Here is a 27,491-nt window from a genome sequence, read left to right as displayed (position 1 = left end):
GCCATGGCCGGGGCGCGCAGGCTGCTGTGCCTGTGGCTGGGCTGCCTCTGCGTGAGCCTGGCGCGGGGAGAGAGGCTGAAGCAGCATCTGCCTGAGCTCAGCAAGACGGTGCCCGGCGAGCGCTCGGCAGGGGGCGGCCCGGGCCCCGTGCTGCGGCCGCACGACAAGGTGTCGGAGCACATGCTGCGGCTCTATGACAGGTACAGCGGCGGCAGGACCCGGGCGGCGCGGACACCGGGGGCCCCTGAGCGGAGCGCGCAGCCCCTGCGCTCCCGGGCCCTGCGCGAAGGCAACACGGTTCGCAGCTTTCGAGCCGGAGCGGCAGGTGAGTGCCCCCCAGCCCCCCGCCTTTCGGCTGTCCCTTCCCAGGTCTCCCCCGGACCCATCACTGCCCCTTCCTGTGCCCTAGAGACCTTCCCTCATCCTCCGCAACTGCCCTCCAAGCCCTCCTTCCATCGCACCCCACATTTCGCCAGCGAGGGAGCCCAGGTTTAGTCTCAATTGAGAGGGAGAAGTGGAGAGAAGGGGGCTGGGAGCAGCGGAGGGGGCCGGCTGGAGGAACTGCGTGCGATAGAAAGGGGCTACCCCGTGCCCAGGGGAGCCCTCTTGGCCTCGGTGGCTGGATCACCTCTGGGGTACTTATGTTGATGTTTCTTAAGTCGGTCAGCGGAAATTCCCTTGGACTGGGCTTTAGCCGTGTTTACCTAGAGGCAGAGGTCATTTTATGCCAACCGCGGGGCACCGGGAGAACAGTCACACTTGAACTAGACGCCTTCCGCAAGTCCTTTAGACAGCCGCCTCTCCAGACCTGGCCCCCTCTTCACTCCAGTCCTCTGTGTTACTATAGTTGACACCTCTTACTTGATAGTCCCTTGGTGGCAAACACACAACCTAAGCCAGGTGCTCCGGTGTTTCTATTCCTTCAAACCCATCTGGGCAAACAGGGCTGTACCATCCGCCCAGGGAGAAGTGGGGGTGGGAGAAGCAGCCGTGGGTGTAAACACCTCTTGGAATCTGCTGATGAAAGTCTGCTCATCCCATTTTTCAGCACACAGATCGCTGTGGACTGAAATTCGTGGCTTAACAGGGTTTCTCCTGGCCCCCGTGGTGAAGGGAATAACTTATGCTAACAGCCTGCCTGCCTCTCCCGTGCTAACAGCTTGAGGGAAAGTTTCCTGGACATTAACTCGGTGGACGGGCTTTGAGGACGCACCAGGCTTTTTTGTTCACTGCTTTCATGATAAAGGGAGAGACGTAACGGCAAAGCCTGTCTTCAGTGAACCTTGAAAAATAGCCAGGAATCTTCAAGTAAGGAGGCAATGCCTCATGCTCTATCAGGTCTGTCAGAATCACTAGGAAGAAATCTCCCAAAGCTTTGATATGTGGGACTCCTGGAAAAAAGGAAAACCAAAGCATCCATCAAGGGAAGCCCTCGGCTGACACTGTAAATACACTCTGGAGCTCATAGGCATGATGACATTTACAATAAATGTGAATTATGCTTTCTAATGCAGAAGACTTTAGCTAGAGTCTGAGCTGAACCAGATTTCACTTTCTTCTTCAAGCCACGAGCATACTCCGTAAGGGGCTGGCTTCTGCCAAGGAAACAGAAAGCTGCTCTGGTCTATCCACAGCGCACCAGCCACGTGACAGCTGACCACACCAGTGAAGGCTGTGGACTGCAGTGCAGGTCTGAGAGCAGAGCTCAGTGCAGGAGCCATGTGGGAGCAACAAGAATTGGAAGGAGATTAGGTGGGCAAGGCAGGTGGAGGCACGAGGATACTCAGATCACTCTTACCTTAATGATCATATTCTTTGGTAATATTCCCAGGGAGTAGCGGAAGCACCCAAGAAATGAATGGCATTTTTTGTATCAAGTTTGACTTTTAGTATGAATAACAAGATTTGGAGGCGGAATGTGAGGTTGTCTCATTCACACCTATTGCATAATTTCTGTATGCTGGTTTAGGCTGAGTGAACCTTGAATGGGAGATGGATAAGGAGTTGAACAATTCAGACTCCCTATGCTTTTTGGCTTCGACTCTTTTCATGCATTATAATTTCAAAGTGTCCCTTATCAGCCTCACTGTAGTCTTACACCATCAAATGATAAACTCTGATACGGAGGCCAGAAGTTCCCTTGAAATGATGAATTGCAGCGTGGAGCATATATACAAGGCTGTGTGCCCTGATAAGAAAAGTAATCCCTTTAGCATCCTAGAGACCGTCTTAATGACTTATTCATCAAAGGTGGACACTGGTTTTCGTGGGAGCTCAAGTGTCATGTTACTGCATTGGAGACTCCTGGAGAGGTGGTTCAGGTTGGACCCCTTCCAAGAGTGTTTGGTTACTAACACAGTAAAAGGACCTTATTATAAGGCAGTTCTGGCTCTAATAAGGCAGGACTCCAGGAAGGTGCTAAGGCTTCCATGCACACCCCTCTCTTTTATCCACATCAGCATTTCCGTAACACCCTTCATCTTATGACTCTTCGTCGTATGTTCTGATATAGGTGAAAAATGCTGTCTGCATTAATAAATTAGATATGTTTTCTAGTGCATGGTGTTTAGATTTTACAACATATGGGCTTCTCTGTACCAACGGTGTTCCAGATTTTAATGGAAGGTCAGGTGGTATGCTGTTTATATGGAATAGCTGCTGATTCGGCAGACTTTCCAAGTGCTTATTCAGGCTGAGTTATAGCCTTAGAGCCCTATTTGCTACTTGGAACACACCTGATTACAATTATTTATTGTTCTAAACCTAGAATATCTTTGGTTGAAATTTAGCTGCTGTGGTCTCCCTCTGATTACTTTCTACTTAAACCATTACTTGATGGTGGGTGGCATTCATCCTAAATACACTTTCTGCCAACCCCTTTCTCCTGCCTCAATGCTATGCAGTTGGTGTGCCAAAACCGTTAAGTTTGGAACATGCATAAGTCTTTTTGTGATGTGTAAGGGTTTACAGAAAGATAGGTTTTATCTTTCCTTTGTAAAAGGTAATTCACAAAATTATTGATGACAGAGAAGTTCAGCTTAAAAAAAACACACCATCTTAAAGGAAGACAAGAGGGATTTGAAATCAGCTCTTATTTTAATCTTAGCTTAAGTTGTCCTTGGCTACTATATAATAAAAGAAGAATAGTTTACACGAGATCTGCTCCTGGCTTGATCTTTAAAGATGCGTACTCCGTGTCCATTAGTTTCTCATTATTCCCACAGACACTTAATCTTATTTTCTCTTCATCATAAATTTAACCTCTTTGGGAATAGCAATTAAAGTATGTGTGTTATTATTAGGAAACTGTCATTATTTTAATTTATGACATGTAAGTACAAAAAAGTGCATTTCAGGGATATGTGTCACCTTTTAAAAAAATCACACCAACTTTATAGATAAAAGAAAAGTGAGGTATTCCAAACCCAAAAATGATTAAGGGGAGTCTTTCCTTCTATGACCCAAAATATTTAAAAATAAAAAATAGAGTTTGATGTGTTTCTGAAGTACAAGGCTAAAATATAAGGCTTTAGGAAAGACATAATTAAGGGCTGAACAATCACTCCAATAGAGCCATTCCTGTAAAACACATGGGCCCATGGGAAAGCACCATTTTTTATGGGTTTCATGGCAAGGAGACATAATAACTTTATTAAAACATAGTTACCTAAAAATTCCTGGCACCTAGAAGCTAGGCTTAAAATTAAAGAGTACTTAGATTATCTGACGTTTTTATTCAAAAGACAATAGTACATCTGGAGAGGGGGAGGTGGGTGTGCAGCTGCTTTGAATTACACATCACTTGGAATACATGATAGCCCTTAATGAAGTTTTTACTATAATAGGCAAGACAGCTTTACAATCTCTGACATTTAAAAATCCATAATGCCATGAATTCTTGATTATCCATGCTAATGGAACAGAGGAGAATGGGTTACATATAAAATAATTTAAATTTAGTTTTTTAGTATAATTAGACACACTCAACGAGACCAAGAGACCATGGGGGTCAATAAAAATAAATCCCTAAGCAGATAATTCACTCAGGGAATATTTGTACATTAAAAATATATACATAATTAAAAATGTATTAAGAGGGTTAAAACATTTTATCTAAGCAGTAAAAGTTCATAAGCACTTGATTGACCCAGTTCAGATTTTTCTAAAAATAAATTAGGGACATGAATGTCCTATATGCTCTTAAGCATTTTGAAATGATATAATTTTGTATTTAAAAGAGGCTTTGAAGAAAGCAAGTCCAACTCCTCCTGATACGGAAGAAGAAATGGGTGCCATGATGTATTTGCCAGAGAATTTGCAAACATAACTGAGCTTGTCTCAAAACCTAATTCCTAATAACCTGATCTAATTTTCTAGGAAACATTTTTGTAAAAAGAGAATCTGTAGAAAATATTAACAGGTGATACATAAAATTAGGTTCCAGGTTCAAATAAATTTCTAAAAATATGATGTTTTCTTTCCTATTAGGACCTTTCTGGGCCTTTAAATACTAAAGCGTTCCTTTAAGATTGGATCCCTCTCTCCCTGAGGGAGCATTTTCGAGAATTGTGGTTCTAAAATAACTAGTTAGGAAAACACTGGGTCAGAGCCTTTCTAATTTCTTAAGAAAGAAGATATGCAAAAGTCAAGAAAAAAACTGTCTAATTTGCCATCAGCACCTCCCTCAGAATGTGTACTTATATTGTTACTTTTGGACTCGGGTCCAACTTGAATCGTATCATCTTCCTGCTCTCATGTTTTAAACGTTGTGAATGTAATTTTTAAGACTCTGTCATTAAACTTCATTTCCCTCGCTTCTCTCTAGATTCTTCATTGTTCTCTTTAGGATTGATATTTATTATTTTACAACTCGTATTATTCTTTTGAAAGAAAAGCTGCTTTATTTGTGGAAAAAATTACTAGAGATCATACATGTCACTTTGTCTTATAAGCATTAATTCCTTGTTTAAAGACACATTTGTTAAAGACACCAATTAAATTTCTTATATAATCTCCATTGCCTGTTGTATTTATTAGGTATTATAAAATCGCACCTATTCAAAAAGCTTAGTCACAACTAATGAGCAACTTTGCATATACTTTCTATTCACTTTTCAGGATTTGGGGACTGCAACATCAGAACTTTTCTCCTCAAATTTTGATGTTTCCCCAGCTTGTATATCCTAGTAATCAGTATCTTTATTTTGGTGCTAGTAGTGGAAAGAAGTTTGGCATCACGAAATAGTCTCAGCTTGAACTTGCCTATGCCAAGTTTCAATTCAGAGTGAATTTGTAAGATTATGTTCTGAACCCATGAAAACAGAATTTTGTAATGGAAACATTGACATAATACTAATCAAGTGTCACACATACACCAGGTTAATGTCTACTTTGGACAGTGGTAAATGATGACAATGGAGCTGAAGAGCCCTCATATGTGGAATACATTTAGAAATCCATAAAATTTCTAAGCTATGCACATGTTAGGAGTGGTTGTGTCCTAGCATACTTCTACATAAAGCAGTACTCTTGGTAACAGTTTCAGGGATAATATTTTTAAAAGCTTGGATGCTTCTTTATCTAAAACATCCACACATAGGTCATAAAATCAAGTGATCATGGTGTGTTTATTGACTCCTTCAATGTTCTACCAGTGCCTCCCTTTAAGATCCATCTTTTCTTGGCAAACCACAGTAAACACAGTGCCTTGCTTTTATTTGGGCACACTCTGAAACAAAAGTGTTTGGACAAACTGATCCTACTGTCTGACCAAGTTCAGGAAGTTCTTACTTTGCTGTGTGAGGTTCTGTTAAATAATGATTTTACAAAATAATTGCACCCAATAGTTTTAGACATGCAAAGTTCTTTGTCCAGTCCTTTGATTTTATAGTTAGAACAACTGAGGACCAACATGATCTTATTTGCTTTTTCTTCAAAGAATATTTTAATTTAATTGCATGGTATTAATCTAAAAATTTTTAATTGAGTGTAATTGCTACTTTTAGGCATTGGTTAAGAAAAATGGTTTTCAAGTAGAGAAGAGATTCCTAAAGTGTCAATTTTTCAATTACCTTAGCCAGTGGTCGGCAAACTGCAGCATGTGAGCCACATGCGGCTCTTTGGCCCCTTGAGTGTGGCTCTTCCTAAGCCTTAGGAGTACCCTAATTAAGTTAATAACAATGTACCTACCTACATAGTTTAAGTTTAAAAAATTTGGCTCTCAAAAGAAATTTCAATCGTTGTACTGTTGATATTTGGCTCTGTTGACTAATGAGTTTGCCGACCCACTGCTCAGGCTAAGAGTTAAGAGATCTCAATGCTAATTTTGGCTGACCTGCTAATTGATAAAGTCATCTAATATTCCTAGGGCTAAGCCATACCTACTGTGCCACTCAACTGGGATGGTGAAACTCAATTGAGAAAATGAATGTGAAAATGCCCTAAAAGTTTAGAAGCCCAAGTGAGGTAGTCTTAATATTTTGAGAGATTGTCATTCCCCACAAAACCTTAAACATGCCTAAAATGTTGCTAATGTGCAATTGTTTGGAGCCCAAAAGGTATATCATCGTGGCAGTGTAAATAGAAAGAGGTGGCAGTCCTCTTGTAATCCAATTGATGCCATCCCAAACCTACATTCAAGAAGTTTTTCTTTCTGTCCTGGTCTTGGTGGCTGAGTGGAGCAGGGTTGCACTTTTTTATGGTGATTTCTTGAAGTTAGTTGTTCTAAAAGTATGATCTCTAGATTAGCAACATCAGCATCACCTGGGAATTTGGTAGAAATTTCCCAGCCCTCCCAGGACCAACTGATGAAACTTGGGAGGTGGGGCACAGAAGCCTCTGTTTGAATGAGCCATCAAGGTGATTCTGATGCATGTTTAAGATGCACTGATGCACTACTCTAAGCTCATGTTCCTGGAGTTTTGAGTAAACTATCATAACTAGCGTCTGAACATTACGATTGGTGAACATGTGAGTCCTGGCCCTTTTAGTGGGTCTTCCCATGAACAAGTAGTTATGAAATTACATAATGATAAGCATCTTTCACTTTGGAAGGTATATAACTGCACTTATGACAGTTTGGGCCCTGGGGAGGCCTTAGAGCAGTGGTTCTCAACATTCTGGCCCTTTAAATACAGTTCCTCATGTTGTGACCCAACCATAAAATTATTTTCGTTGCTACTTCATAACTGTAATGTTGCTATTGTTATGAATCGTAATGTAAATACCTGATATGCAGGATGGTCTTAGGCGACCCGTGTGAAAGGGTCGTTCGGCCGCCAAAGGGATCGCAACCCACAGGTTGAGAACAGCTTCCTTAGAGTAAGTCAGTCAAGACTTCTTGCCCTGCTCCCACAGCTGCGGAGAGTTTGGAGTCTAATCAATTGGCTAGAGAGAGGATGATGGGAATGGGGGCCTGTAAAGCAAGTCTCATTCTTGTATTCTGAGGACCTGGCATTGTCTGCTGCATAGCAGGCTCTTGGTAAATACTGCAGTTGAGCTGAATTAGCTGTTGAAGGGACTAGATAGGAAGAGACAGTAGAAAAGCTATCAGCCAAGCAAAGAATTTTTTAAAAACAAACTTGTCATGAGAGAATTTCTCTGGAGGCATTTTACCATGTATATGTTGAATGGAAATACTATTCTACTTTGTATACACAGTTCTAATAATCCTTCTTTTCTAATGAACGGAAAGGAAACTCCACACTGTACTTATACCCAAGAAGGGCTTTTGCTGACTTTTGGAACTTGAAGCTATTTGTGTTTTCACTTTGGTGCTAAGTAGGAAACACTTTTGAATCAAGTAAGTTTACACATTTGTTCACTCAACAAGTTTAACAAATATTCTCCAGGGTATAAATGCTCCATTCTGTGCAAAAAAAAAAAATTAGAAGTTCAAAGATTTATAGGACATAGGTCTGCCCTCTGAGAGCTCACAGTCTAGGAATGCCCTTGGATGGAGGCTAAGAGAAGATAAACTGATTGATGGATATTTTGCCATTTTAGAAAAACATACATTATATCATCTTTGGCCATGGTTTACTTTGGACATAGAGAATGGTTGTTTTGAGGTCCCATAAAACTCAGTCACTTGACTAGGACTCTGCAGGAAAACAGAAATCTATTTAGAAACACTCCACCTTGCCTTTGCCCAAAAGCTGAGGGTGGCGGAAAGAAACTGTAGTCTTGACCCAGTAACCTGCAGCAAATATTTTGCCCGGGATGGTGGTTGTATATGGCCCTGTCCTAGGCACCCCTCGCCTTTCTGGCATCTATACTTAATTTAGAGAAAGAAGTAGGGGGAAAGTTGTTCTTCATAACATATTTTCTGAATGACTGAAATGTTTTCCCTGCTCCCTGGGGATTTAAGTAATCATCAAGATTTCATTTAGTCTATTTATTTTAAAATCAAACTTTACATAGAAAGCTTTCCATTGTATGTTCTAATTCCTTTTGAAAACGTTCTGTGTGGGCCAGCACGAAGGTGAACTTCCACTTACCACTCCCTGGGCACCACCTAAGCTGCCCCCACTCCCTAGATGAGCCAAACTATTGCAAGGATATGACCGGCTGGTCTAAGTTAGTTTCCTCGATGAGGCCTTGTGTCATTTGATGCAGGTATTTTGTTTTCAGATGAAAACAAATAAATCTTCAGTCTTTATTCAGTAATCAAACTCATAAAAAAAAATTCATATAGGTAACAGAAGACCTGGGTTCCTCTCCAAAATCCATGGCTAGCTAACTGGCTAACTTCTATGTTCCTTTGATTTTGCCTCTCTATAATTAAAAGTTGTTTATTCATGAAAGAAGCACTTACTGAGCACAGCTTAAGAGTTAAGCCCTGTGCTAGGGGCTGAAGAGTCTGGGGTTAATTACTACAGGGCCTTGTCTTTAAGGAGTTTATGGTCTTGGGAAGGAGCGACACTATGATGAAAATGGTAATGAGGCAGGATCTGAACGGAAGGCTTGGGTTGTCATGACAAGCTTGCTTTAAGAAGTAGAGCCTGCGCTTTGTCTTACAAGACAAATCTGGAATTTAAGGAGAGCAAAGGTGGATGAAGGCATGTCAGGGAGAAGCAGCAGCAGGTACAGAGTCCTAACAGGTGTGCAAAGGGGAGTAGGGCTTGTTCAGAAACTCGCCAGACTTCTAAACCCCTTTTCAATTCACAGATATTACAACTCTAGAAAATTCAAAATCAGATTATATTTGCCATGGCAAATCCTAAATAGATTGCAGTAGATGTATCCCCAACAAGGAAAATCCAAGCTTGTGTCAGTGCCAGCAAACTGAGAAAATAGCACCACCTATTGGTAGTTATATTTTGGCATCAAAAATATTTCTTTGGGAGGAAATGGAAATCAAGCCCTTTGTAGTTCTTTGCAAGGTATCTGTGAGGTTCACCTCTTACACACTCCCTTACCATAAGGAGATCTTCCTGTAACAGTCCTAAATTATGACCATCTATCTCCCGGTCCCACAAAAGGGTCTCAATATCAAGCTAGACACTAAGAAAATCATGACTTGTATTGGCTAGGATTTTTCCTCCCTTCAACTATCACCTTTATATCTCATTCTCATCTTTGACACTGGAAAGGGGAGCCCTGATCTCTTGGCAGGAAGCCCCTCAAGTATTTGCAAACAATTCTCATGTCATTGTTAAATCTTTCTTTCCTCTAGTCCATGATTATCTATTTTGGCAACTCAAACTTGTACAGACATTTCTAGACTCTTCAGTATCTTGATAACTTGCCTAGTTAGTCTCTTCTATAATAACCTCGTTAAAATGAGAGCACCCAGAATTAAGTATGTAACTCTAGATATCATTGGATTGGTGTGGCATACAGTTAATGTTTCCTAGTACCCAAAGACTATAAACAGCTTAAAAATGCATCAGCTATTATTTTGTAACCTGATAAAAACCATTTGTTTATATTGTTATCATGTCACTTTGTTCTTATTAATCAAAAATTATACCTCAGGTTTCAGATTCAATAATTCCAAATGGATATATATCAGAAGAATAGAAAAAGTGAACACTGACGCATTTTTGATTCACTGTTTAAACATTGATATCTATGCTACAACTCATGGGGAAGAGAGGAGCCTATGGCAAAACTCTACTTACTGAGTATGGGAAGATACTCATTTGAAAAGTTAAAATAGCATACCCCAAAAATAAAAATAAAAATAATGAGAATAATTGAATAGATATTATTGCATATTTTTCCTTGCAGGGAGGTATGATCTCACTCTTATTTATACCTCCATACTCATTTGCTCAAATACATGCAACTCTCACAGTAATGTTTTTGTCCACTGTAAATACTAAGTATTTGTTGGGTTGTTTTGAGAGAAAGAACATTGACTTGCACAGAACTTAAGTGCTTTAAAGTTAAAGAAAGCAAAAATAAAATGTGAGTTAGAAAAATCAAGGAATGTTTTGTGGAATGGTTGAGATTTCAAGCTTCTTGTTTTAAAAAGTGGGGAGGAGGGAATCTAGAACAGGCAGAGGTAGTGAGCCCCCTATCTTGGGTGGAAATAGGGGGAGCAAAGGCATCAAGTGCTGGGCATAGGACACCTTCTTCTAGGAACTAAGTGTTTATTGATCATTCCTTTTCTGAATGTAGGCAGCTTAGATGTCTGTTATGACTTTAAGTAACTAGGTTAACACAGAATATTTTTTAAGTTTCTATTCAAAACATTGGAAATATTGCTTATGCAAGAGTTCCCAGCTATCCAGCATTGCATACTACTAGAATGTGCTCCTTCCATTCCCTCCCCAACACTCCCTTTTTCCTTCATTCTTAAAAGTCTGGTTCAGAATTACCTCCTCCCTGGGAATAAGCAAAGTTCCTCTTCTCCTTAATGGGCTAAGTTCATTGCTCCCTCTTCTGTGCTGTAAGAACATAGTTAACACCTTTGACAGCAAGTAACATCATCATGGCATAGCTACCTGCATATTGCTTATTAATTTACAATGTGGGTAGCAGCTGGCCTTTGTGCAGCCCTGAGACCCAGCCCAGGTTCCAGCACCAGTAGCACAAAACTCATATTTGTTAAGTAAAACATTTGTTTTGCTTTGGTTCCTGTTGTTGGTTGTAGTGAATGTTTATGTGTAATATACAGATAACACAAAGCTGGGTATATAATCTCTATGCCATGAAAGCACTATTGCTAAATGACCCATTTAACTTCATTTTAGAGCAGTTTGTTGGTCTTAGGCTTTTGGTTGCAGATGGAACCAATTAGGTGTTACTGGAAGAAAAATTAAAAACTAATCACCAATATTATCTTTATCTAATAAGTCTTTGATAAGGAAAGTATGTTGCATTCCAAGAAGGGAATTTTTTGTCCAAGTTACTTTTTGGTTTACATATTCATGGTTAGCAAAATCCCAATTTTTCACTGTCTTTGGGGTAAAATAATATGACCTTTTTTTCCCTTTGGACTTTATGACTACTAAAACTGGTGGTTATTCTAGACAACCACTGTCCAATGGAAATTTAATTTAAGCCACAAATCCAAGCCACATATGTAATTTTTAAATTTTAGTGGCCACATTTAAAAATATGAAAAGCAACAGGATAAGTTAATTTTAATAATATATTTTAAATGTTCTGCACCCAAGTCTGTAGGGGGAAGGGTTCCCCACACCAATAAGCAGAGTCTGTGAGAAATCAACTCAATTCTGATGCTATATACCTGGAGACAGCATCAGATTCCACAGAAAGGGCTCTGTCCCACAAGACCACCCTCCACTAATTGCAAGTCCAGGTTGTTACCTATATTTCTGACCAATTGGCTATATAACTGGAGGCTTTTATAACCCCTTCTCCCCAAATATTCATGTGTTCACCAATCTGGAAGCTCTCCAAACCCTGTTTTTTTGGAGGGTTTATGGAGACTTCATTATATATGCATGATTGATGAATCATCAATCAATGGTGATAACTTCAACCTCCGGGTCCTTTCTCCTTCCCATATAGATCAGGGAGTAGGACTAGAAGTTCTAATCCTTTAACCACTTGGTTGGTTCCCCTGACAACCAGACTAGAGCTTTATCTGACCTCCTAAAGTCACCTCATTCACATAACAAAAGTCACCTTATGGTTCTCAACACTGAGGAAATTCCAAGTGTTTTAGGAGCTGTGTGCCAGAAAAGGGAGGGAGACCAAATATACATATAGCCTATACTAGAGGCCCGGTGCACCAATTCATTCATGCATGGGTGCAGTCCAGCCAGGGGATGCAGGAGGTTGGCCGGCCAGCCCCACCCCCAATTTGGCCGGGGCCAGCCTGGGGGAGGGGCCGCCCCCTGATCAGGCCGGTTGGCCAGCCACAGTGCATGTCATAGCAACCGTTGTTGTGGTCATTCCAATCACTTGGCTTTTATATATCTATAATAATAAAAGTGTAATATGCTAATTAGACTGATGTCCTTCCAGATGAAGCTACGTTGGTGGCGGTGGCCAAGCACCTTGCACGAATTTCGTGCATAGGTCCTCTAGTCCTATCTAATAAAAGAGAAACATGGTAATTAGCGTACAATTGCTACCCTTCCCATTGGCTAATCAGTGAGATATGCAAATTAACTGCCAGCCAAGATGGCGGCTGGGAGCCAGGCAGCTTAAACTGAACATGAGGCTTGCTTGCTTTAGTGACGGAGGACTGCTATGTTCCCCACCTGCCTTGCCTTCCCTGCCTGCCTTGCCAACCTCTAAGCTTGCAATTTGAAACATTGTAACAAATATAGAAGCTAAACAAAAACCCAGAAACCTGCTTTCAGCCAGCCAGGATCTCAGAGCTGGAGTTGATACAGAGTTTCCATTGTAGAACCCAAACAAACCAGATACCTGCTTTCAGCTGCTGAGGCCTCAGAGCTGGAGCCAGAGCTAAAGCTGGCCCAGAATAAAAAAAAAAAAAAGGAAAAAAGGAGCAGTTGGGAGCTTCAGTCCCAGCCTGAAAACAGCCCTCAGCCCCTCACCCAGACTGGCCAGGCACCCCAGTGGGGACTCCCACCCTGAAGGGTGTGTGACCAGCTGCAAACAGCCATCATCCTGACACCCCAGTGGGGACCCCCACCCTGATCCAGGACACCCTTCAGGGCAAACCAGCCAGCCCCACCCATGCACCAGGCCTCCATCCTATATAGTAAAAGGGTAATATGCCTCCCGGCACCAGGATCAGTGTGACAGGGGGCAGCGCCCAAACCCCCTGATCGCCCTGAGGTTCTGTGTGTGACAGGGGGCGGGGCCACAACCTCTCTATCCGCCCTGCTCTGTTCCTGACAGGGGGAGCTCCCCAACCCCCTGATCGCCCTGAGGCTCTGTGTGTGACAGGGTGCGGCGCCCCACCCCACCCCGACACCATGGGCCCTGCTCTGTGTGTGACGGGGTAGAGCCATAACCTCCCCATTGGCCCTGCCCTGAGTGTGAGAGTGGCGGCACTCCAACCCCCTGATCGGCCCTGCTCTGTAGGTGATAGAGGGTGGCGCCCCAACCCCTGATCCACCCTGCTCTGTGGGTGATAGAGGGTGGCGCCTCACCCCCCTGATCCGCCCTGCTCTGTGTGTGACAGGGGGCAGTGCCCCAACTCCCCTATCGGCCCTACTCTGTGAGTGACAGGGGGGAGCTCCTCAACCCCCTGATGGGCCCTGCTCTGTGTGTGACAGGGGGGAGCTCCCCAACCCCCTTATGGGCCCTGCTCTGTGCGTGACAGGGGGGAGCTCCACAACCCCCTGATTGACCCTGCTCTGTGCGTGACAGGGTATGGAGCCCCAACCCCCCTGATGGGCCCTGCTCTGTGCGTGACAGGGGGTGGTGCCGCAACCTCCCCATCGACCCTGCCTTGAGTGTGACAGAGGGCGGTGCCCCAACCCCCCAATCGGCCCTACCCTGAGCGTGACTGAGGGTGGCATCGCAACCTCCCAATCCGCCCTGCTCTGTGCATGACAGGGGGCGGTGCCCCAACTCCCCAATTGGCCCTGCTCTGAGCCCGACCAGGGGCTGCACCTAGGGATTGGGCCTGCCCTCTGCCACAGGGAGCAGGCCTAAGCCAGCAGGTCGTTATCTCCCGAGGGGTCCCAGACTGCGAGAGGGCACAGGCCGGGCTGAGGGACCCCCTCTCTCCCCCGAGTGCACAAATTTTTGTGCACCGGGCCTCTAGTATAGATAATAAAAGGGTAATATGCAAATCAACCAAACGGTGGAATGACTGGATGCTATGATGTGCACTGACCACCAGGGGGCAGATGCTCAATGCAGGAGCTATCCCTTAGTGGTCAATGTGCTCCCACAGGGGGAGTGCCGCTCAGCCACAAGCCAGGTTGATGGCTGGTTAGCACAGCAGTGGTGGTGGGAGCCTCTTCCACCTCTGCGGCAGCACTAAGGATGTCCGAGTGCAGCTTAGCCATCAGTTGGATATCCCCTAAGGGCTCCCACACTGCTAAAGGGCGCAAGCTGGGCTGAGGAACCCCCTCTCCCCCTGAGTGCACAAATGTCATGCACCAGACCTTGTCTTATTATAAATTAACATAATCACAATATTGAACTCAGTATATCCAAATATCATTTCAACATGTAATCAATATGAAATAGATTCATGTGATATTTTACATTCAATTTGTACTAAGTCTTCTGAATCCAGTGTGTATTTTATACTTACAAAACATCTCAATTTGACTTTAAGTGGCTAATCACTGACACTGGGCAGTATAGTTCTGGCTAGCTAACACTCATTGCATTTTTTTTTTACATGCTATGTGCTATACAGGCATTCTTTCAATTTCTTCTCACAACTCTGCAGTTGATACTACTGTACTCATTTTACAGGTGAGCAAACTGAGACTTCAAGAGCTTAGGTTATTTGCCTGATGACAGCAATTGGGCAAGGTGGAGTTGGGACTGAGCTATAGGGCTTTAACTTCAAAACAATGTTCTACATTAAAATGAAAACCATCAGAAGAGGCCATGTCTCAGATTTCGGAGACATTTATGGGAAGATACTGAAGATTAGACACAGGGGTGGAGGCGGGTTAACAGCCGGCCACAAGGTGTCTGGAAACATGTTTGAAAGAAGGAAACATTTTGAAGCAAAATGTGGGGGAAAGGATCGCCATTAATGTACCCATGAAGACACTACCGCCCATGCCCCCTCAGAGTTCATTTCTTCCCTGCCCTGGTGTTTGTTTGGCAACTATTCAATTGCCACATTCTTAGACTGAATTCTCTTCCTTCCACTTTAAATGTCCATCTGCTACACAAAGTTTGGATAAAACTATATGCTATGGTGACTGGTCTGAATTAAGACCAGGGTCTCTGAACAACCCCGATGCCATGGAGGTCTGTAAAATATTATCCTGGTGTCATGGTGCATGCACATGTGCACAAATGGCAGTTTCCTCCTTTTTCCTTCAAACAAGGTTAAAAATGAGTGAAATAGATTTCTCATTGCACTTCCCTTGTGCTTGGGGACTCAATGAACTCATTTTAAGCTTCCACGTCTTTATAAAAATATTTTGTTTTTACTGAAATATGTTTTTGATCAAGAACATAATTTCATGGTTGCGTGTATGTTTCTGAAACAAATATGTATATGGAACAAGTGCACAGAGGAGGGGCTCTGCGACCCATCCCAGGACTGGATTCTTGAGTCTAACCTCAGGGGTGGGCAAACTTTTTGACTCGAGGGCCACAATGGGTTCTTAAACGGGACCGGAGGGCCGGAACAAAAGCATGGATGGAGTGTTTGTGTGAACTAATATAAATTCAAAGTAAACATCATTACATAAAAGGGTACGGTCTTTTTTTTTTTTAGTTTTATTCATTTCAAACGGGCTGAATCCGGCCCGCGGGCTGTAGTTTGCCCACGGCTGCTCTAGACGGTCTTAAGAGAAGAAACCAACTTCTGTCCAGACTAATCAATCTCCTACTCTCTTACATGCTCTCACGTTTGGATTTGAAGATTTGGAAATGCAATTGACCAGTTTAATTATCTTACATTCATGGAATGCCATAATCTTTAGACAAACTCTAAGCAGCATTAATTCCTTATGACACTTTTGAATGTTTAGCTTATTTTTTCAGATATGTTATCTGAATATTGATATATATGGTCTTGCTTACCTGCTATTATCCTGCAGACTAATGTTTATGTGGCAGGTAGAAGATATCCCCGTAATACAGTTAAACCAACATTAATAACAAGAATCCTATCTAATAAAGAGGGAATATGCTTATTGACCCTCACGACATTGCAAAGATGGCAGCACCCACAGCCAATAAGGAGGGAATATGCTGATTGACTGCCACGCCCTCAAAGATGGCAGTGCCCACAGCCACAAGATGGCCAGCAGGGGAGGGCAGTTGGGGGGGATGAGGCCTGCAGGGAAGAGCAATTAGAGGCAACCGGGCCAGCAGGGGAGGGCAGTTTGGGGGGACAGGGCCAGCAGGGGAGGGCAGTTTGGGAGGACAGGGCTTGCAGGGGAGGGAAGTTAGGGGCAATCATCCAGCAGGGGAAGGCAATTGGGGGCTACCAGGCTGGCAGGGGAGGGAAGTTGAGGGCAACCAGGCCAGCTGGGGAGAGCAGTTGGGGGCAGCCGGGCTGGCAGGGGAGGGCAGTTGGGGGCCATTGGGCTGGCAGGGGAGCAGTTAGGCATCAATCAGACTGGCAAGGGAGTGGTTAGGGGGTGATCTGGCTGGCAGGCAGAAACAGTTAGGAGAAATCAGGCAGGCAGGCAGGTGAGCAGTTGGATGCCAGCAGTCCTGGATTGTGAGAGGGATGTCAGACATCCCCCAAGGGGTCCAAGATTGGAGAGGGTGTAGGCTGGGCTGAGGGACACAACCCCCAAGTGCATGAATTTTTTGCACTGGGCCTCTAGTAATATATATTTAAGAAACACTTATTAGACTTTTTTAAACTGCTTTACACACATCTCATTTAATTCTAATGATAGGAGAGGTAGGTACTGTCTCCATTTTATAAATGAGCACACCAGCTTGTCTAAAGTTGCTAACCAGGACTTGAATTAAGGTGAGTCTTATTCCACCAGTGCTTGTAATGAGGCTGCCTCAGATAATTACAATACTGCACTACTACAATACTGTGCCCAACTTATAGGAAGAGTTCTTGGTAGCCTCATAATCAGTGGTGATATATACATAATAGAAGATCACTTAGCAATAAAAAAGAATGATATCTTGCCATTTATAACAACATGGATGGACCTAGAGGGTATTATGCTATGAAATAAGTCAGACAGAAAAAGACAAATACCATATGGTTTCACTTATATATATGGAATCTATAAAACCAAAACAAATGAATAAACAAAATAAAACAGAAACAGATGCATAGATATAGAGAATAAGGTGGTGGTTGCCAAAGGGAAGGGTGGTGGGTGATGAATTAAATAATAAATAAATAAATAAATAAATAAATAAATAAATAAATATTTTAAAGGGGAAATGATCATGGCAAATGTCTACCCTGAGGGAAAGGAGAGGCAATATCATCCTATATAATAAAAGACTAATAGACTGAACAGTGGAATAACCAAACAACTGAACTACCGGTTGCTATGATGTGCACTGACCACCAGGGCGCACGTGCAGAACATGGCAGGCGTTGGCCATGGTCAGATGGTGAAGCAGGTTAGCAGGGGCTCCAGACCAAGGCAGGGCACTGGTAACTGTCATCATGGCGAGCCTCTGGTGGTTACCAAAAATTATTTGCTCACACACACCATGGTCCCACCTGGTGCTCACATCTGCTGCCAGCATTGGAGCCACTGCTTGCACCTGCTGCTGGTGCCTGGCACTGGCCCTCGATCACTTGGTGCAGTCAGTGGGTGTGAGTGTCAGCTGAGGGCTTCTCCACCTCCCCCTGCTCCTGAGGGGCCATTGGGGCAGCAGCTGCTGCTCACAGCTGCTGCTGGCGCTGACCCCAATTGCTCCTCATCATCAGCAGGTGCGAGTGGGGCCAACGCCATCAGCTCGTGTTTATGGTGGCAGCGGGAACAGCGGGAGCAGGGCTGCCAGCAGACAGGGAACCATGGGCTGCAGTGGGAGGGGCAGGGTGGGGGTGTGGAGGATGGGCCAAGACCTGCCCCTGTGCCTACCATAGCCACACAGCCCACAGTTTCTTTCAAGGTGCACAAATTCGTGCATTGGGTCCCTAGTTATAATAATAATAATAATGCTAAACCAAGTTGTTTAAATATATAAAAGATAGTTGATAAAACACAATTCAATGGCATTTGATACTTTCACAAAGTTGTGCAACCACCAAGTCTATCTAATTTCCAAATGTTTCTATCATTCCAAAGCAAAACCCCACACACATTAAGCAATTTCCCCATTCTTCCACACCTCCAGCTTCTGGCAAACACATATCTGCATTCCGCCTTATGGATTACCCATTCTGGATGTTTCATATAAATAGAATCATACGCCGCCTTTTATTTCTGGCTTCTTTCATTTACCATAATGTTTTCAAGTCTCACCTACACAGTAGCATGTATCATTCCTTTATATGGCTAAATAATATTCCATTGTATGGATATACTCATCAGAAACAGTTGAGCTATTTCTTTCCTTGCCATTCTCCTATTATAAATATGCATGTACATGTACTTGTTTGAGTACCTGTTTTTAATTATTTTGGCTATATACCTAGAAGAGGAATTGTGGGGGTACATGATATTTGTATGAATAACTTTTTGAAGAACTGCCAAACCATTTTCCACAGCAGGTGAAGCATTTTACATTCCAACCAGCAATGTAAACGAATTCCAGCTTCTCTACATCCTTGCTAACACTTGTTATTTTGTTTTTTATTATTATAACCAGCCTAGTATGTGTCAAATGGTACCACATTGTGGTTTTGATTTACATTTTCCTAATAACTACTACTGATGTTGAGCATCTTTTCATGTGCTTGTTGGCCCACTATAGATCTTCTGACTAGACATGTCTATCCAATTCCTTTGTCCATTTTTATTGTTCTGTTTGAATTTTTTTTTTAATTTGAAACAACACAAATGTATTGTTTTACAGTTGCTGAGGTCCAAAGTCTAAAATGGGTAAGACAGGGTGCATGCCTTCTGGATGGTCCAGAGGAGGGTTACTGGAAAGGGGACCCGGCCCTTAGAAGGTCTCCCTAGGATGGACTAGTAGTGTATGGCTTCTTGACTTTGAGCAGAAAAAAATTCACAAAAGGAGTCCAGGTGAATTTTAGAGGGCATTTATTAAAGCGGAGGACAGTGAAACAAGGAAGGGCCTAAGGTAACAGGAGAGGGATTAGGTGGGGCTGTTTTGGCTCACTAAGAAGTCAGAGAAAAGGGGGCTTTCGGGACAGGTTCAGAGGGTTTACCTGGGAGGAACTGCCACTTCTCATTGCTTCCATGGTCCCTTCTTGTTTGCCTTTTTGTTGTTGAGCTGTAATTTGTATATTCTGATACTATGTTTAATCAGTTACATGATTTCCAAACATTTTCTCCATTCTATAGGTTGTACAGACTTTCTTAATAATGTCTTAGGACACACAAAAGTTTTTAATTTAACTTTGATGAAGTCTAGTTTATCTATTTTATCAATTTATCTATTTTTTTTTCCCATTTGGTTCTTGCCCTTTCAGTGTCATATCTAAGAATCCATCTCCAAATCCAAGGCCATGAAGATTTTACCCCTTGGTCTTCTTCTAAGAATTTCATGATTATAGCTCTTATATTTAGGTCATTAATTCATCTTGAGTGAATTTTTATACATGGTGTGAGATAAGGGTCCTGTTTGCTCTTGTTTAGTCTCTCTTTTTTTTCCTTCCTAGGAAACCTTGAAAGCAAGGGACTGCATATTTTTAACCTGACTTCTTTAACCAAGTCTGAAAACATTTTATCTGCCGCACTGTATTTCTATATTGGAGAGCTGATTAACGTCAGTCTGAGTTGTCCAGGATCAAGAATATGCTCACATCATGCTCAGAGGAAACATATTCAGATCGATATCACTGCATGGATCCTCAAATCCAACAGAGACCAAAGTCAACTCCTGGGTCATCTTTCGGCAGACGTGGGCAGACCTCATCGAGACCTTGTGTCTTGGCTATCTAAAGACATCACTCAACTCTTGAGGAAGGCTAAGGAAAGTGAGGAGTTCCTCTTAGGATTTAACATAACCTCCAAAGGACACCAGCTGCCAAAGGAGATGTTATCCTTTCCTGACCCTTATATCTTGGTATATGCCAACGATGCTGCCATTTCTGAGCCGGAGAGTGTGGTATCAAGCTTGCAAGGTCACCGAAATTTTCCCACTGGAGCTGTGCCCAAATTGGATAGCCATATTAGGGCTGCCCTTTCTATGAAACAGCGGAAGAAGCGTTCTACTGGGGTCCTGCTCCCTTTGCAGAACAATGAGCTTCCTGGGGCAGAATATCAGTATAAGGAGGATGGGGTATGGGAGGAGAGAAAGCCATACAAGACTCTTCAGACTCAGCCCCCTGAGAAGAGTAAAAACAAGAAGAAACAGAGAAAGGTACCTCACCAGAAGAGCCAGACACTCCAGTTTGATGAACAGACGCTGAAGAAGGCAAGAAGAAAGCAATGGATTGAACCTCGAAATTGTGCCAGGCGATATCTTAAGGTGGACTTTGCGGATATTGGCTGGAGTGAATGGATTATCTCCCCCAAGTCCTTTGATGCCTATTATTGCTCGGGAGCATGCCAATTCCCCATGCCAAAGGTAGCCATTGTTCTTTGTCCTGTTCTTCCTATTTCCATAGAGTCAGCAAGACACATCGACTAAGTTGTGTGTTTTCATTTATATATCCACCTGGGTGCTTATTTATTGCATTCTAAAGTGTAATAGGTAATATGGCTATGCTTTGTTTTTCTTTAATGGTTGTTAAATTAATAAGAAGTCCGTATTGGTACAAAGAGAGATATGAGAAAAATATGTATTTTTGTGTGTGTATGTTGCTTCCAAACATAGTGCATATTCAGCTATGTGAATCTATACCTGCCTACAATCAGCAAATCCCAAATGGTGGAAGGCTGGTCTGGAGGGGATATTCAGAGAATGAGTGGTTGTCATGGGAACATATGGAAGGACTAATTGGATTGATGTCCTGATGCAGAATATTTTTTGATAAATAGTCTCTTCTGAGATGAATTATTCCCATGGGAGTCAGGATCAGGGCTGGGCCAGGTAAACTCACCTCATGAAATCCACCAGATGGTTATTCATTTGCTTCCCTGATACACATCAAAAAGAAAGGAAGAATAGGATACAGTGACTCTGGGATCTTCTCCCAAGACTCATTTCAACCAATCAGAGTTTACCTGTGTCTCTTTCACAATCAATGGGGACTGTACTTCATCATATCAGTCCTCAGTATTCTGACAAATATATTTTCAGAAGCCTCCCCAGCCCCACCTCCATCTTGCACACAAGTTCAAGTGACTGTTCTTTTTGAATTTATAGCCAGTAAAATACAGTGGGGCCCTCTAGCCTTCAGGTAAGCTTGTTGCTGCACTTCCATTCTTAGCTTATCACAGTTTGAATTCCTGTTTTACAGTGGAAAGTGGTTCTAGGAATAGAATTCAGAGGAAGCATAGAGGTTTTGTTTTTGTTTTTCAAAACTTGAAGTGAATCAACTTTCGCTGTTGGATAAGAATGCAGAAAAAAATCCTTTACCTCAAAGAGTAACCAACTTTTGTTTATAGACTGTTAAAGTAGCATGTTCATATTTCATTCCTGTAATCATTGAGATGCTAAACCTACACATGCTTAAAGCAAAAGGCCCACAGATTGAACGAAGCCATGTCAGCCACAGGGCGAGGAACTTGCTTGAAATTCCATTTTCTTGTTAGAATGTGTCAGAAGGACAAGCTTTCTACATCTTCTAAGACTTTCCCATAGAATTTTTTTTTTTTGCAGATTCCATATTTTGTAAACCCAAACACAAAGTAAATATTATATACCTTTACAATTATAGAAAAGCCTTATCTTCCCTAATATTCATAAAGGACATTTCACTGATCAAACAAAAGTTGTTGGAACTGGGAAAGCATTTAAAACACACAATGATAGTGCCAAATGTAACAGGCAGCAGTGAGTACTCTACAGAGTGCTTTGCTCTGTTGTGTTGAGAGGCGAAATGGATTCAAGATCTGTCTCTGAACCTGGGGTGACTGATTCTAAGTGGGCCTCTGAGTCTTCCAAATAACCGCTCTCACACTCATAGATGTGAGTTCTCGGGTAGCCTGCAGAAGGAGTTTTTCTCTGTCCTCCTGACTCCGGGTTTCAGGGCCTAGGGAGCCATGATATGTGGAATCAGTTAACTTTTCAACCCCTAACTCTGGAGACCTGGCCTGGTCTCTATCCCCCAAAATTACCCCATTTCTTGTTGGCTCTGCCTGCTTTAACTGTTCAAAAACTTTGCTATTGCTTCAGCAGAAGTCTACCATGGTTCTCAGTGACCTAAAGGATAATAATTTAAACACTTATGAGGGCTAAGTTAAGCATAGTGGGGACATGTTTAAGGAGAGAAGTATGTTAATGCAGAAGAATGATTAAATGTACATGCTTGGTCATAGCTGGGCTTCCTAACCTTAATGTGCCTGCAGATCACCTGGGGATCATGTTAACATGCAGGACCTGTTCCAGTGGCTCTGGGGTAGAGCCTATGATTCTGCATTTCTAACAAGCTCGTAGACATTGCTAATACTGATGGCCTAGAAGTCACGCTCTGAGAAGTAAATTTGAGAGTCAAATCCTTGGTTCCCCCTCTTACCAGATGTGTTAGCATGTTAGTTTTCTCATTTGTGAAATGGATACAATAATAAATACTAATAATAACGGTGTCTGCATAATAAACACAGTGAAAGAAAGAGATGCTAGAGCACCTTGCACATAGTAGGCACGCCATGAATATTTGCTACTGAATATCATTATTAATGGCCACTGCTGAGACTGAGGGGAACAGAAAATTACATGTAGGGGCTGAAGAAAGACCCTACAGGGAAAGGGATCAAGAGAGTAAAAGATGTAAGACAAGAGAAAGTTTTGTAAATGTTTCTAGTCCCTTTCGAAACATCACAAAGCTTAAATAGGATCCTCTCTGTGGGTTCAACAGCCCGTGAGCTCTTCCAGTAATGTTTCTTTGGAGAATAATAGAATCAGGAGAGCATCGATTGCAGCAACTGAACCCATCATAATATTTGTCAAAACTTGGAATGGCATCAGAACTCCAGGGAGACAGAGCAGGGATAAGTGTGGAGTTTTCTCCTTGAGCTTGAGATTCCCTTTGCCAAGTAGAGAGTGGAAGTTTGGCTGTTACAGGGAGTTCTCAGTCTCTCATCACCTAGTGTGGATCTGCTGAACTTGTAAAGCATTCTGGTGGCTCCCTTTAAGGCTTTGTGGCTTTCAAGCGGTACAGTCACCGAAAGGATGGGAAACATAAAGCAATGTGAAGCTGCTCCATTAGGGATAATTAATCAGCGCTGCTGTTACCAGCACAGTGTCCAACATGGTCACCAGAGTGAGCTGTTTAAATAGAAATATAGTCCAAGCAACAGAGGAAAATCAGGTCTCTGACCAGATCAGTGCAAACACATGTGGAATAACTGAAGCGCCAAAAAACTTTCAGACTTTAGATATACATTTTGCCCCAGAGAAAAGTCCTCCCAGGCCAGGACTGCTGGCCCTCCTCCTTTGTGGCCTCCCGAGCGAAAGCCTGCTCTATGCAGCGGGGCTCTGTGTCTGCAAAAGTCGACAACCTGTTCTGTAATTCAGAACAGCTGTGTTCTGCCTTTCCCAAATTCCAGGATTTGCCCTTTCACTGATTCCAATTAGATAGTTTCTGGGCTATCACACCCACGTGGGCTGGGCTGGAAGAGTGTGGAGCAAAACCCCATGGCCCGGGTCAGGAATGCAGGCTCGTAGCTGATGACATACTCTCCCCTGCTAATGCATTTACAATCAAATTCAACTCCAGGACATCATACACAGCTTGGCAGGTGCGAGCGGGCCTGACCACGGCAGATTTCCTTTGCAGGCATGGCAGTTTGGATTTTTCTGATTTCTAGCCCCTACAGCCAATCTGTTCTCCCAGGGAGAGACCCCTGGAATTCTGCCATGAGATGAAAAATACCCATGTAGCTAAAGCCAAGCCGTATGCCTTTGCTTCTCTTCTCACCACCTTCCCAAAGATGGAAAACAGAGATTTCAAATGAAAATGATTGAACTGTTGTTGCTGACAGAGATCCCAGAGAACCAACAAGGATTAGAAGAATGAAGTGATTTTTGCATGGAATAGTGCAAAAGCTAGGAATAGCAAAGACACAGAATTAGGCGGCAAAGAATGTATATACTTTGAACCAAACATCCTATACACTATAAAAAAAAAATCACATATAATGAGTTCACAATAACACACCCTCGATTAATGTCCTGAGTTTTCCAATTCCAATCGCTGTTCATAATTATGAATTCTAAAAATCCTAACTTTTGATGTACTGAGTTACCTAAGCAAAAAGAAATGATGTAAACTGATGAAGTCATGTGTCATCCTCATTAAATAGGGAGCCTGGAGCCTGGCTGCTGTGGCTCAGTTGGTTGGAGCATCATCCTGTGCACCAAAAAGTGGCAGGTTTAATTCCCAGTCAGGGCTCACACTCACATTGAGGGTTTGATTCTGGATGGGAGGCAGCCAATTGATGTTTCTCTCTAACATTGATGCATCTCTCTCTCTCTCTCTCCCTTCCTCTCTCTAAAATTAATTTAAAAGGGAGAGGTGAGGGAGACTGGGGAGGGAAATAACACAGATTTGCATTTGTGATTGATATAGTTCCCCAACTACATAAAGAGTCATGAGAAATATGAACAGAACTCAAAAACAAACAAAAATGATAGAATGGCCATATGCTTCAGATGAGCAAATTACTGCATGGATCTTTCGTGGGTGACATAATCATTCCTGATAATGGCAGCTTGATCAGGGGATTCCACAGTGAGAAAAAAAGGGGGGAAACGCCCAGAAAAATTGAGCGGTTCCTGACAAAACATACCAGCCTAGAATCATGGGTTAGAGCTGAATTCCCTGAGCCCACCAAAGACTGCTCACTGTTTCTGAATCTATCACTTGTGAGTTAGTTTTAAAAAGGATAGGAATGTTCTTAGGGAACACCCATGAATATTTTCCATATCTACTCCGGGTCACTTGAACCTTTTGTTTTTGTTGTTGGGAATTATTACCATAGAAATAGGTAAAATGGAGGGTATGCTATTTCTTATAAGTTTTTCATTCACTTCGTATTTATTCAGCCTAAAGCATGCCCGGTCGCAGGCACCAAGGAATAACGATGCAGAGCAGCGTTTATCATGCAAGGCCTCATCTACTTAAGTAGATCCACTTCCTATGAAATGTAAATATTATAAAAGCCATTAAAACACTAACAATAACAGAATAATGTTGGGAAAACCTATCCATTAAAAAAACTCCTTAGGGGCATTATCATAAGCTGTTTTGGATGACTGAGTGGTGATAAATCAATAGAAAAAAGTAAATTACTGCAACCATTTTCTTTGGGAATTACCAATACCTGTGAAATAAACAATGGCCCATTGACCTCTATTGTACAATACCCACTGCGGTGTGTGTCAGTTACACAGGTTTTATTGATGTTGGAGAGCACATGACATGTCAAATAGAACAACATGAACTTCCTCTCTTTAAAGGGGAAATAGCTTTCTTTGCAAAGCTAATTAATTGAAAGGTAGCCTTCTTTTTAGCACATCCTTAAAATACCCAAGAAGAGAGAGTAAGAAACAGTTGCCTATCAAGGCTAATTTTAAAAAAAATTTATGCCTATTCACAATGATGTTGAAGTCTAACATATGGGCAATTGTTTTCATTAAAATTGAAAGATGGCATGAGACCAATCAGACTTCTTTCTCTGACAAAAGAATTATTTTATAAAATATATGGTATGCCATCTTTCTATATTATTTGCTTTTCCCTGGACTTATATATACCCTTAATCTTTTAACTTTTTCCAGTTTCTCATACTGGGAGTTTGAGGAGCATGAAATTGAAAAATACAAATTCTTTAGGGCAGAGCCCCTGAGCCATGAGAAACATGGTTCAAAATCCTGAATTAAAAAGCCAGAGTTTTGGCCTAAATCCTACTCCTGAATTCACACATGATCTCTGGCAAGTTACCAGATTTCTGTTTTAAAATATGCTTAAAACAATACTGGATTCACCTGCATAAAGAAGACATTGGGGAGAACTAACGTTGAAAAGCGTGGCATTTCTCATGAAGTTCCCACCGCTCTGGCAGTACCTAAACACCCAGGGCTTGGAAAAGTGACTGCCTTTCAGTGCTAAGCAGAGCTGTATGGCTCTCTCTAAACAAAACCACATGTTTCACATGGATGATAATGGTCTCGCTTGGCATTTTCTCAGGAATAGATTTTACCCAGGCTTCTTTGGTCAAACTTCTGACATCCATGGGAAAAAGAGGTCCCCTAAATTATTCCCCTAGGATATGACCCACTCTTAAAATATTATTGACTCTACCACATTGAAGTGTGAACCCATGGTGCAACAGTGACCCCCAGTGGCCAATGGTGTGGTCTTCTTAACCCCAGTTTGTGCCTGGAAGGAGAGGTGAACAATTACATAGTGGAGTAATCGCCATCTCATTAATCCTGGTGGCAACTATTAAAGAAGTCAATGTCCCCTGACACGGTTATTTTATTTTAGCAACAAAGTGTAAATATCACTATAATAGTAGCAATAATGCATCAATATTAAATAGGGTGCTTTTTGGGTTCTTTATGATTAGCATAAGATTTAGAACAAGTGGTTTTGTTGCAAGCCTATTATTGAAAACATCCTAGGATATATTAATCCCATTTGGGGACTAAGTTCTTTTTAATTAAAGGATTCTTGCTTAGATAACTGGATTCAAATCCTCACTCTACCACTTACTATCTACTTGACTTTTGACATGTCAGTTAAGCTTCTTGAGTCTATTTCTTCACCTGTAAAATGTAAGAAATGTTAGCTTTGTTGTGGGAATAGAGATACTACATATAACATGCCTGCTACATAGCAGACACTTAATAAATTATAACCACTTTGGTGATGGTGGCTTAGGAGACTGGCTGAATGTGTAATGATGCCAGGGCTATATTAAGCTGTCAAAAGAAATTCAGAATGTATGCATTTTAATGATGAGGGGTGGAGTGGAAAAACTGTTTTATTTAACTTATGTGTTCTTCTCCAATTTATTTTCTAGTCTTTGAAACCTTCAAACCATGCTACCATCCAGAGCATAGTGAGAGCTGTGGGGGTCGTTCCTGGAATACCTGAGCCTTGCTGTGTACCAGAAAAGATGTCCTCGCTCAGTATCTTATTCTTTGATGAAAATAAGAATGTGGTACTTAAAGTATATCCTAACATGACAGTAGAGTCTTGTGCTTGCAGATAA

At 42.3% G+C, this 27,491-nt stretch overlaps 1 protein-coding gene across 1 annotated transcript; it reads left to right on the top strand.

Annotated features, from left to right (window-relative positions):
• On the top strand, nucleotides 1-27,491 carry BMP3 (bone morphogenetic protein 3; the record flags this gene model as incomplete). The annotated part of the gene is made up of 3 exons (XM_081087043.1): nucleotides 1-325; nucleotides 19,823-20,733; nucleotides 27,300-27,491. The coding sequence occupies exons 1-3, from the start codon at nucleotides 4-6 to the stop codon at nucleotides 27,489-27,491; spliced, it is 1,425 nt and encodes a 474-aa protein (XP_080943169.1). The 5' UTR covers nucleotides 1-3.

Source organism: Myotis nattereri, assembly GCF_964212035.1.
Source record: "Myotis nattereri genome assembly, chromosome: 1".
Classification (NCBI taxonomy): domain Eukaryota; kingdom Metazoa; phylum Chordata; class Mammalia; order Chiroptera; family Vespertilionidae; genus Myotis; species Myotis nattereri.
This window is presented reverse-complemented; position numbering and strand designations above follow the sequence as displayed.